Below are 13537 nucleotides of genomic sequence, written 5' to 3' on the forward strand. Positions count from 1 at the left end.
CAATGGTGCTGATAAGAAACATGTGAATGATGCAGAAGTGCAGATAAATGTTGTGAGCACCGAGTGGAGCAATCCTACTCTGGTAAACGTGCAAGAAAGGGTAGCAGTCCTAGAGGGAGTATCACACGTACCAGAGGTGGACATGCAGTCTCCACAGTGTTTTATGGTCAATAAAGTAATGTCCCAGGTAGGGATTAACTCGGCAGTGCCTCTAGAATTCAGTGTTAATAATGACACCAGTGACATAGGCGATATATGTGCTGTGACCATTAGCAACTCCGAGAAGGAAGCTACCAAGTCAAGGTATTGCAAAATTCAGGTGGTCACTAGTAGCGACCAGATGACAGTTATACATGACGTGACGAGAGCTGAGTGGGGAGATGGCAGCCTAGTGTCTGAGACCCATACCCAGACAGGGGTAGATGACCTGACACGTCAGTACAGCTGCAATCCTGAAGATTTTTCTCTCTCCACACAGTCCCTAGATATGATAGAGAAGGGACTAGATGTCTTCACAGAGTCACCGAAGAAGACTTCAGTAGATACAAACAAAGTGCTTAAAGAGATCCTGCGTGAAACCCCCACAGGGGGGAATGGTGATATTCCTACATCGGCTGCAGCAGCTCCTCGGCTCGATCCCTTGAAGAAGCGCTTGAGGAGCGAGATGAATGTGAGAGGCTGAACAGACAACTCGGAGCAGGGATGGAATATCTCATGAGATCAAAGGATGATGTCAGGAAGAACGTCTATGAGATGAAGAAGTCTAAGCCAGAGCCTGTTAAGAATGGGTCTGGAGATGGTGGCACTGTGGTGCTGGCTGTGGCAGAGAAGATGGAAGATGCTTCTGCTAAACCAGATGATGGGGCTGATGTGGATGCCGAAGACCACAGAACCGTGTTAGCGTGTAGCCTAGGCCTGGAAGACGTCCCCTCTGCATACAAGGCCTTCCAAATAGCCAGCAGGCTGCTGGGGAAGAAGTACGAGGAGGTGAACGATCAGTTTTCGGATCCGGGTTATTACGATGGGCTGTCTCTCCTGACTCCTCCCCAAAAGGAGACCGGTGTCCTGGGTGAGCCTCTGGAGAAAACGCCAGAAGACAAGAAGTATGCTGAAGACCCCAGTGCCTCCAACCTTGATGCGAAAGGGAAGGAGGAATTAAGAAAGCAAGGATATGATGCCATGTCCCTGAATGGTGAGAAGGCTAATAAAGTAAAGGCCAAAGAGACAGAGGCCAAGGAAGCTAAGGCCGAGCTCTTGAAGTGGGAGAAATCCTTGGATGTTCCAGAGATCAAGGGTAAAGCCGAAGTGGGGAGAGGCAGTGAAGAGGCAGAAGACCCTGAAACTGAGGCACCATCTGAGAAAACCACTGCTGGAAAAGAAGCCAGCTCTGCTGACGGAACTTCGCAAAGACAAGAAGAAAAGGCCTAAGCGTCTGCAAGAGCCAGTGAAGTCAAACAGAGAGTCTGTCGTTTGCATAAAAATATATTCTGAAGGGAGTTCCAGAAGCCGAGATCGAAATTCTAAGAGTAAAGGAAAAAGAAACGTACGATCTGCTGTTAAAATAAAGAGACAAAAAGAGGCGAGTCATAAGAAGCGTGCTCGGCTGAAGCAGCTGTGTAAGTCAAAGAGAGAGAAAGATAAAAAAAATAGAAAGAGAGGGTCTGCCTGTCACATGGACATGGGAACATTGTAGACAATGTCTCTTGGGCAAGATGTCACTGTGGGTAACAAACCAAGCATTGATGGCATGGGTCTGGCAAAATAAAGGGAAGCCTCTGACGCTGACCACATCTTCCAGGGGGAAGGTTGAGCCAGGCAATGGCAAGAAAATGTGGATGCCCTATCATGAGCATCCAGTTTGTACATGTGTTCACCCCCACAGGTTTGAACAGAGGGGGGGGATATGTGGCAATGTGAACATTGAGGTGGTGTTTCCCCAGGTTCCAGTCCGGGACTTAGGGCATGCTCATGTCCAGGGATCCTATTTAATCCTGCTACTGGATCTTGGGTGTGTCTCACTCTAGAGAGTGTGCAGACAGAGGCCAGGTGAGGCTCTGTCAGTGTGGTCTCAGCTAGGCAAGGCTGAGGGGACACGAGGCTAGGCAATAGCCAGGACTTTGGGGGACTTGCACACAGAAGGCTGGAGTGGCTCTGTGTGGTCTGAGCCGGGAGGGCTGAGACACCACTATCCCCCAAGAGACACTGGTGTGGGAGCAGCCTGGAGGTTGGGCTGGGAAAGCCGCATCTCATCACGGGTGTGAACTGTGGCACGCTTTAGGTGAGTCAGGGAAACCTATGTGTTTAGATAGGGCCCAGACGGGCAAGGTATTTTATTTTGGCCCCTAAATCCTGGTGTCTGTGAAGAAGTGTATGATTGCAACCACCGGAAAAGAGCTAATCCCCCACAGTAGAGATAGCCAATTTATTTGCGGTATCCCATTGAGTCAGGGTAAAGGATTTTTTGAGCTCAGCCTCCCATGCCAATAAAGGGGCAGTTTTGAGAAAACGGTCTTTTTCCCCTAGAAACATATATACTGGCCTAAGCCCCTTCGAGACTGAACCCGCAATCGGCCAGTGTGATAACAATTGGAGGTTGTTGTTTACCTTGAAGGAGGGATTACTTGACAACGCATGCCTTATCTTAAGGAAAGAGAAGGCCTCCTGTTGGGGGATATTGAAGGAGCGCCTAACCTCTTCGAAGGACTTTGTCTGAATTCGTTAAAAGGTCAGCCAAAGTGTTAATCCTGCAGTCTTTCCAAACATTAATGTTCAGATCTGGAATCAAATGTTGGAGAGATTCTAGTGGGGTGAGGTGGGCCACCGAAGTAGGAACCGACCGTCCACTTATATGATATGTTTTCCATTGAGCTACAGATGTGTAGACACAAAAAGCAGACTGGAGGCCAGAATAGGAATCATGAAGTGCTGCCATAAGGAGGGCACGCAAATTGTGTCCAGAGACTTGTGATTGTTCAATGTGAACCCAATGTTTTTCAACATCTCCCTTCCACCACTCTTTGAGTTGGTTGATTCTGGAAGCAAGATAATAGTCGTACAGGTTCGGTAAGCCTAAACCACCATGCCTTTTGTGCTTACACATAATACTTCTGCCAATTCTTGGTCTAGTTTTGTTCGAAGTTAAAGCACTTAACATCCGGTTTGCCAAATTAAAAAAGGAGTTCGGGACTGGGATAGGTATGGTGCGAAACAGATATAGGAACTTTGGGAGTATGTGTTGTTGAAAAGCTGCAATATGTCCTATCCAGGATAATTCAGTTTTTGCTATGCTAGTGAACTCTGGTTGGAGTGCTCGCAAAAAAGGGGGGAAGTTGTTTGCATAGAGTTCCTGTGGGGTGGACGTTACTTTAAAACCCAGATATTGAATTGAGGAGTCTTGCAAATCTAACGGAAATTCTTTTCTCAAGTGGGCTACAACTAATTCCGGAATTCCTAGTGAAAGAGCCTGCGATTTATTCTCATTAACTTTATAGTAAGAGAGGGCCCAATAAGATCTAATAATATCTGTTACTGCTATTAAAGATATTTGGGGGTTCATCAGGGACAAAATAATGTTGTCCGCATACAATGATATGCGGTGGCATCTATCTCCAATCTGTACTCCCGTCGGTGACTGGCGAATTGCTTGTGCCAGTGGTTCTAGAGATAAAATAAATATTAAAGATGATAAAGGGCATCCCTGTCTAGTGCCATTCGACAGAACAAACGGGTCGACCATTACGCCATTCGCCAGAACTTTAGCCGAGGGCTCCGAATAGAGGACCCGGATAGCATTAATCATAGGTTCAGGGATACCCATCTTTTGGAGCACTGAGAAGACAAACGACCAGTTAACTCTGTCGAAAGCCTTCTCAACGTCCAGGGTAACCAGCACAGTCGGTAACCTGTGACTATTGACAAAGTCAATCAAGTTTACTATTCTTCTGGAGTTATCTGTAATTTGACGTCCCTTTACAAAACCCACTTGGTCCGGTGCCACAAGGGTGGGAATAATATCAGCTAGGCGGGAGGCCAATATTTTCGCATAAATTTTAAGATCAGTATTAAGTAGGGAGATGGGACGAAAATATTGTGGGACAGAGGGGTCTTTCCCTGCTTTGGGTAAGGTCACAATTACTGCTTCTAGCATTTCTTTGGGAAGTTTACCCGTCGTCATAGCACTAGACAGGGATGCGTGAAGGTGTGGGACCAGATAGTCAGAAAAAGTTTTATAATAAGCGTTTGGGAGTCCGTCTGGGCCCGGGCTTTTGTGATGTGGCAGACTGCGTATTATTTTAGAAATTTCGGCTTGAGAAATTGGGGCACAAAGGGCGTCACTTTGACATCCATCTAGAGAGGGTAGATGTATGGAGTTAAAAAATTCATCTATTTTCTCAGGAGGGGCATGGGTAAAGCCAGGTTCATCTTTTAGATTGTACAGTTGGGAGTAGTAAGACATAAATCTATTAGCTATGGCTTTCGGATCGTATAGTTTATAAACCTTGGAGGGATCCCATAGGAATGCTATTTTGGACTTCATTGCTCTCGCTTTAATTCGACTAGCTAACAGTTCCCCTGCCTTATTGGCCTGCGAGTAATACATTGCCTTAGTCTTTTTAAGTGAGAGTTCATACGTGTGTAAGAAACTTTCTTTTAGTTGGACTCTAAGAACTCTTAGTTTCTCAGCCAATTCTGAGGAGGGGGTGGATTTATTTATCAATTCTGTGTTTTGTATCTGTTTTATAATATCATCTTGGCTTTTTCCCTCATCTTTTTGTGTCTATAGCTTAATTTCATTAAGATGCCCCTGACAAATGCTTTATGGGCCAACCACACTATAGAGGGATCCGACACAGAGGCAGTGTTAAATTTAAAGTATTCCTGTAATGCCTTAGACACTTCTTCTTGATATTTTGTATTAGCTAGAATGAATTCATTGGCCCTCCACAAAGGGTTAGGAGAAGCAGGGAACTCTTCTGACACCTCCAGAGTCACCGGCGCATGATCCGACCAAGTGATCGTTCCAATGGAGGATTTCACCGAAGCACTTAGGGAATTTCTGTCAACCAGAAACAGATCTATCCGTGAGTACGTTCGGTGCACAGGGGAATAATATGAAAAATCCCTCTCTGAAGCATGGTGAATGCGCCAGACATCAAACAGGGAGTTAGCAAGTAGCACGGGTGTTAACGGAGCAGCGCGGGATCTGGAGGTGCCCGAAGAGTCCTGAGATGGGTCAGGAGTCATATTGAAATCACCACAGATGATAATTCTGCCTTCTCCTAACTTGTGTACTTTTTTGAGTACTTTGTTTATAAAATGTATGTCTCAAGTAAATCTCTCCACCATTAGTGGTCACGGTCCAGAGAAGTCTGCAGATACTTCTCACCGCGGCAGGATCCCTGCCTAACCTAATCTAAAAATTAAAGGCTAGAGCTAGGGGGAGCTCTAGCCTTTAATTTTTAGATTAGGTTAGGCAGGGATCCTGCCGCGGTGAGAAGTATCTGCAGACTTCTCTGGACCGTGACCACTAATGGTGGAGAGATTTACTTGAGACATACCAAGAAAATAATGAGTGATAACCATTAGGTGACCCTCCAACTCCATAAAAGGAAATATACCGCCGAACCAAAGGTGGATGGATATATGTTAGGGAATGCAGAGTATACGGGTGAAATTAACCCTTCACTCTGCATAGTGATCCTGCCAAACCTAGAATTTTAAAGTTTTTCCTTTGTTCTCCCGTTTTATGTTATATTTTTAATAGTGAAATAAATAAATGTTATATTTTATACTGACCAGAAACGGGAGTCTATTAGTCTAGGTAACTAGACTATTTGAATTATATAAACATTATTTCCCGGGTCTAAAGGGTCTTTGAAAAATTGAATATTCTAATATACCAACATGATTGCTCCTTTAAGCGTCCGAGTTTATATACATTTATTTATTCATTTATGTATGCTAATCATGTATTTTCCAATTTTATTTAATTAAGCTTCAGTATTGTCCTGCAGACAGTTCATGAACCTACCAAATAGATATATCCCCATATAGGTGTACATACACTCAAACAGAAATATCTATTTTTACATATGTGTAGTGTATATGGTGATCCAACCTAAAGATTTACCTCTATGCATATTTATTTCAGGAATAGTGCAAATATTGCTGAGTGCAATACCAGCATCTATCATATCCATCCATCCAAAAGGTATGCCCACACATTCTATGTACAAATATATACATATGGAGACAGATCAGTTTGTCTTTTTAGCCTTTTTGTATCAGGACTTTTAACTCTCTATTATGTCCTGTGTCGCGATGCTACCATTGATGCATTTATTTATTATTTATTACCTATTAAGCAACATATTTATCAACTGACTCAGTCTTTTTTAAACAACTTATAATTAATGATTCTGTATATGATATATCGACACATTCATAATTTTTTACGTTTCCATATATGAATTACCAAATGTTTTATAACCGAAATTATCAAATGTTGATTCTGCATATACTACCTCCAAAAAAAAAACACCTGTCTCTTTTAATCTTCATCACTATAATGTTTGATGTTATCATTTTTTATGCTGTTTTAGACTTGATAAAGGGTTCCCGGAACCCTGACACGCGTTGTCTGTCATGAAAATTACCCACCAATAAAGCTCCTTTTATCCATTAGTTTCCTGCGCCTGCCTCAACTAGTTGAGTTGGTTGGAACCCATCAGGTACACCTCCCCTACTCACCCCTTCCAGAACTGCAGGACCACATTGAAAGAAAACCCACTGCAAGAAAGACTTTTTCACATACAACCAAGCTGTTCTCGATTCTTCTAAACAGGAATTCTTCACTACTCTTATATAGTGTTGAGCAAGCAAGCTCGGCCAAACTGCTGTTCGGCTCGAGCATTGCTATGCTCGGCACATTGCAGTGCTCGGCAGAATACTGCGGGTGCTCGAGTATAATTTAATACAATGAAAGTCAATAGGAAACCCGAGCTTCAAACCAGGCACCCCCTGCTCTGAAGAAGAGAGGGTGTCTGGTTCACAAAAAAAGGTTAGAAATTGATGAAAACCCCATCAAAATGGTTTGGAAACAGCATTAAGAGGATGGCTGGATGCGTCTTGGACTCCTATTATCTATGACATACAATAGACAACCACACAAAGGCTATATACCAAAAACCAGGTATGTGGAAGTCAACAATCTATCCATGAGACAGATAGTCTCCATACCCTACAATGGCAGCCTTGTGCACTATGAGACATTCCAAACCAGCTCCAGGCCAGTAAGCCTCAACGTTGCTTCACATCTGTTGGATGGCTTGGGTGGACCTGCACACCTAGATCAATATCATTAGGGTGACAAAAAGTTTTCTGATTGTCCTAACATAATATTCAATAACCTTTCTATACAGTTTTGTCATGTAAAAACTCATTTGTGTAAACATGGGCATATGGGAAAGACATGCAAATGAGCAGAATCTGCCTTGTTTTTCAGCTGAAAAACAATTTGCATGGAAAATTTGCGATCTACACTACTCATGAACAGCGCCATCTATTGGAGTCATAGTCTTGTCATAATACTATGAAACCAATAGATGGTGCTGTTCATGAGTCATGAACAGTGCCATCTATTGGTTTCATAGTCTTATGACAAGAGTATTAGACAATGAGTCTTATGACAAGACTATTAGTCTTGTCATAATACTATGAAACCAATAGATGGCGTTGTTCATCTTGTTAGGGCGCTAGTAAGTGAGGCATCCTGCTCAACAGAGTCCAAACACCGTGTAGCACTCAGCCTTTTGCATGGAAAATTCGCGATTATAATATTCGAGATCTACACTACTCATAAGGAGCACCATCTATTGGATTCATAGTCTGTGTCCCATTCATGTTAATACTGATGCCTGTCAGGTTATTGAACTGATGTATCCCCTGATCAGCCCAGGTCATTGGTATGGGCGAAACGCGTAGGGATTATATATCTATACAAATAGTGCATTTTGGGATTATTTATTTATACCAATAGTGCATGTTGCATAGTAATAGACAGCTGCGCTGTAGGAGTGCACCAATGTGAGCATCAAGCAGCAGCCGTGTATGTGTATCATAGAATACCTTTTTTTTCTCTTACCATAACGACAAGTGGATCTAGCATATACCTATATGGTGCAACAATTTGTGTATATATCTTTATTGTTTTCTGTATCTAGATCAGGTCAGCACCTAGGGGACCGTGGTCAGACCCAGTCCAACTGTCACCGAACAGGGACAAACCAGGGCAATATAGGAGGTTCCTGAACACGGGATCGCCCTTATTGGGGCGGCTATTCCGTTTTTTTAGGCAGAACTAAATATCTTAGGGCCACTCCTAGGGACAGGCCCAATCCAACAGTTGTCACCCTGCCTAGAATTTATTGATTTATAGAGACCTCTCTGTACAACAGAAACAATCTCTTCAGAGCACCAACTGCATGTCCAGTCATCAAGTGTCGATTTTGTTTTTGTTTTTCTTTTCTTTGTGTGTTTGTTATAATGGTAGTTAGTTATTTTATACGGACTATACAATAAAGGCTACATTTTAAGGCAGGTGGTACCCTGTGACTACATTGTCATAAGACTATGAAACCAATAGATGGCGATGTTCATGAGTCATGAACAGCACCATCTATTGGTTTCATAGTCTTATGACAAGACTATTAATCTTGAAGGAAAAGACCGTCACTCACTTGATCTTTTGCGAATTCAATCCTTTATTCGTCACATATAAGAAGCAATTTTCTTATATGTGACAAATAAAGGATTGAATTCGCAAAAGATCAAGTGAGTGACGGTCTTTTCCTTCAAGATTAATAGTCTTGTCATAAGACTATGAAACCAATAGATGGTGCTGTTCATAACTCATGAACAGCGCCATCTATTGGTTTCATAGTCTTATGACAATGTAGTCACAGGGTACCACCTGCCTTAAAATGTAGCCTTTATTGTATAGTCCGTATAAAATAACTAACTACCATTATAACAAACACACAAAGACAATTTTCTGTGACGAGCGTTTCGGCTCCAATACGAGCCTTTCTCAAACAGATATGGCATACACATGATACAAAATCAATATTTTGTATCATGTGTATGCCATATCTGTTTGAGACAGGCTCGTATTGGAGCCGAAACGCGCGTCACAGAAAATTGCTTCTTATATGTGACAAATAAAGGATTGAATTCGCAAAAGATCAAGTGAGTGACGATCTTTTCCTTCAATATACGTGGGATTGTGATCCCGGACACGTGCACCACGCCTCTTTGACAGAGTGCCGGCTGACCACTACCTGATTGAAGACTATTAGTCTTGTCATAAGACCATGAATCCAATAGATGGCGCTGTTCATGAGTAGTGTAGATCGCAAATTTTCCATGCAAATGGTTTTTCAGCTGAAAAACAATGCAGATTTTGCTCATTTGCATGTCTTTCCAATATGCCCATGTTTACACAAATGAGTTTTTACATGACAAAACTGTATAGAAAGGTTATTGAATATTATGTTAGGACAATCAGAAAACTTTTTGTCACCCTAATGGTATTGATATAGGTGTGCAAGTCCACCCAAGATCTGGTTTTGAATGTCTCATAGTGCCCAAGGCTACCATTGTAAGGTATGCTGATTGTTATCTGTCTCATTGATACATTGTTGGCTTCCACATACCTGGCTTTTGGCATGTAGCCTTTGTGTGGTTGTCTATTGTATGTCATAGATAATAGGAGTCCAAGATGCATCCAGCCATCCTCTTAATGCTGTTTTCAAACCATTTTGATGGGGTTTCCATCAGTTTCTAACCTTTTTTTGTGAACCAGACACCCTCTTCTCTTTCGAGCAGGGGGTGCCTGGGGTTCTCCCATTGACTTCCATTGTGCTCGGGTGCTCGGTAGAGCACACGAGGATACCAATGTGTTCATTTCATCATCTCTTTCCCACAACCCCAAACAATTGTTTAATACCTTTAAATTCTTTACTCTGTCCCCCAATGCCCCTCCCATACTTCTCATCTCAGCTGAAACATGAAATTGACAAAATCTGACAGAGCCTCAACCAACAATCCCTGCAATCTTTCCACATTACACAATTTACCACCACCACTAAGAGTTAGCTTTCCATGTTAGGACTTTTTCACACGAGCTGATGCCGTGTGGGTAATCCGCTGCGTGATAAAGTGCCAAGCCCTGCTCCGGACAGCAGAGACACATAGCATTACCACGATTGATAATGCTCTGTGCCTCTCTGTGTCCTTTTTACTACAAAATCACAGTGAGATAAAGTTGTCACCGTGATTTTGTAGTAAAAAGATCAGAGAGGCACAGTGCATTATCAATCATGTTACTGCTCCGTGTATCTGCTGTCCGCGGCCTGGCACTCTTTCACGCAGAAGATTACCCGCATGACATCCGCTCGTGTGAAAGAGCCCTTATTCTCCAAATCACATGTCACCACCTGTGCCCTTGACCCAATCCCATTTCATCTCATCCCTAATCTAACTATTTGATTCTGCCCTGTCCTTCAAAACACACATGCAAACCCTTACCCTCCACCTACTGCTTTCCTCTCAAGAATATCACTCGTATTTACTCCTTCCTCACCCCTGAGTCTACTAAAAAGTTAGTGCACACCCTTGTCATCTCCCACCTAAACTACAGCAACATGCTTACATGTCTGACCTGCCTTCCCAGTACATCCCCATACAATCTCCAATCTTTAAAAGACCTCATTTTCTGTTCTCTTCTTGTCTGTTCCTCACACCCTTGCCTACATGATTTCTCGTGTTCATTCACTCTGGAACCCACTACCCCGGCACATTAAACTATCCCCAAACATCCAGACCTTAAGGAAAGCCTACAACCCACAATAAGCATGCTGCCATCATACAGCCAGATGATCAGCTTTTGCCCTCACCTACTGTCTTTCGCATTTCCTGTGTAGATTGTAAGATCTCTCAGGCAGGGTCCTCTCCCTCTCTGTACCAGTCTGTCACTACATTAATGCTTATTGTACTTGTGTTTTATATTATGTATGTGTTCCAACTCTTATGTGTACAGAGCCATTGAATTAATGACACTTTCAAATAAATAGGCAACACAGTGGCTCAGTGGTTAGCACTGGTGCCTTGCAGCGCTGGGGTCCTAGGTTTGAATCCGAGGGGAACTTAGATTATATGAGCCCTATTGGGGACAGCTTGATGCTAATGTCTGTAAATCGCTGAAGAAAATAGTAGTGCTATATAAGTGCATACAATAAATAATGGACCATGGCAATTATTGAGTACATCACAAGTAATATACTACTTCCTTTGGCTACTAGAATATTATTTTACCTCTTGGAAAATAAAAGGACGAGATCCATTGGGGAACCACTGTATGTTTAGGTTGTCGAGCCTACTGATAATAGCTTGAATATCCCCTGGCCACATGTGCTTAGCAGCATCAAGTCTAAAGCCAGCCACACCAATGTGAATGAGATTGTTCAAATAGTCTGCAATCTTGGCACGGACATATTCCTTTTCCAATGCCAAATCCAGAAGATTCACAAGACGACAATTTCTGACCTGAGTAAAAATCAGAGCAAATGAAGGAGAACACATAGGCTCTAGCATGCTCGAACTCACAACCTTCTACATTGTCTCATATTTTTATTTATTTTTTTATTTTTTTTGTAACTGGCCATGCAGCTCTTTAGTGTAGTTCTTGGCTGTAATGTAGAAGGTTGTGAGTTCAAATCCCGCCAGAAACATTTTATAAATAGAGGCTAAATTAAATTTATATATTTTATATTTTTTTTGTAATTGTAAAAAAAGTGAAATTACTAATATAAATAAAATCATACTTCTGTTATATATGAATGCATAATATGTGGGAAACTACTACTGATGTTTTAGCCACAATATATTTACATATATTATAATATATTATATATTCTAAATATATAAGATTGTATGTAAATATATTATGGCTAAAAACTTATATATATGTTTAAATTTAATTTTGCCTCTATTTCTGAAGGGATTCGAACTCACAACCTTCTACATTACAGCCAAGAATGTTAACCACTACACTATAGAGCTGCATGGCCAGTTACTAAAAAAAAAAAAAAAAAAAAAAAAAAAAAAAAATATATATATATATATATATATATATATATATATATATATATATATGAAACTTCTGCTTTATAGGAATACTTACTAGTAGTAAGTACTCCTTTAAAGCTTAAGTCTCTTTTTTTTTTTTTTTTTTTATAACTGGCCATGCAGCTATATAGTGTAGTGGATAAGATTCTTGGCTGTAATGTAAAAGGTAGTGAATTTTAATCCCACTAGAAACTTTTCAAAAATAGAGGCTAAATTAGATTTAAATACACTGGGTATCCCCAAGCACTGACTCCATATATGGACATAGCTATTTACAGAGTCAGAGCAGGCACTCCTATGCTGAACTAGAGTCCCGACACCCTCCCCTCTTCAGAGCAGGGGGTGCCTGGTTTAATGCTCGGGTTCTCCCATTGACTTCCATTGTGCTCGGGAAGTGTTCTACTCGAGCACCAGAGCACACAAGCACTTTGGTGCTTGACCAACACTAATAGTAACCAAATTCCTACTATTACTCTTGTAATACTAATCAGGAGGTGGAATGTCTCAAAACTTTACAGTACTGTACCTGGTCTTCATCTCCATAGTTCTCAACATTACCACTGGCAGTTTTACACTTATTATCATTAAAGTCAAAATTTGAGTACGGCACACCAGGGAAGCTTCTCTTACTCGCATCGAATAAGCTGCCACATGTGGAAGAACTCCCCTTTTCAACTCCTGATCCACACATGTGGTTAATAACAGCATCCACATAAATATAGACCTGCAATATATGAAAAATTACACATTTGGTGTAACAGCACTGTACTAACACCATCTTATGTAGTGGTCCTCAGCTTAGTTTTAGTATGTAGCCAAATCCAATATTGCTGCAAATCACAAAAAGCCTTCTTACAGCATAATGATTAGTAGAATAGCTTCTTAATGTTATATGTGTAAAGTGGAGGAGAATTAAAGAGGACCTTTCACCGGTCCTGACAGTACTATATAAGTACCTGGCAGTGTAGGGCATAATGATCACATGTGATATTGCTATTTTTTTCTTTTCTGTGGGCTGCTCGGTTCCCCCACTGTGCCCCTGTTCTGCTTTCCCGATCTGTATGTAAATCCACAGGGAGGAGGAGATGGCCATGTTTTGCAAGAGGCGTCTCCTTCTCCCTGGCTGTGAGCTGCCCAGTTGTAATGGAGCACGTCACAGTCAGGGAGAAGGTGAACTTTTTTTTTCCCCTGGCAGTGAGCCGTTTGAAAAACACGGCCGTCTCCTCCTCCCTGTATCGATAGTATGGATTTACATATAGGATGGGAAACCAGAACAGGGCCCACAGCTGGGGAATCGAGCAGCTCACAGAAAAAAAATATATTGATATCACATGTCATCAATAAGCCCTAC

The 13537-nt window shown here is 41.8% G+C and overlaps 1 protein-coding gene across 1 annotated transcript in view; it reads right to left on the reverse strand.

Moving 5' to 3' along the window:
• Positions 1 to 13537, reverse strand: part of LOC120979707 (pancreatic alpha-amylase-like) — a 163144-nt gene that overhangs the window by 103376 nt on the left and 46231 nt on the right. Inside the window, exons 3-4 of the mRNA XM_040408641.1 lie at positions 12713 to 12910; positions 11374 to 11604 (exon numbers count right to left, since the gene is read on the reverse strand). Coding sequence (XP_040264575.1) covers positions 11374 to 11604; positions 12713 to 12910 — 429 coding nt within the window. The remainder of the gene's footprint in view (positions 1 to 11373; positions 11605 to 12712; positions 12911 to 13537) is intronic.

Source organism: Bufo bufo, chromosome 9 (assembly GCF_905171765.1).
Source record: "Bufo bufo chromosome 9, aBufBuf1.1, whole genome shotgun sequence".
Classification (NCBI taxonomy): domain Eukaryota; kingdom Metazoa; phylum Chordata; class Amphibia; order Anura; family Bufonidae; genus Bufo; species Bufo bufo.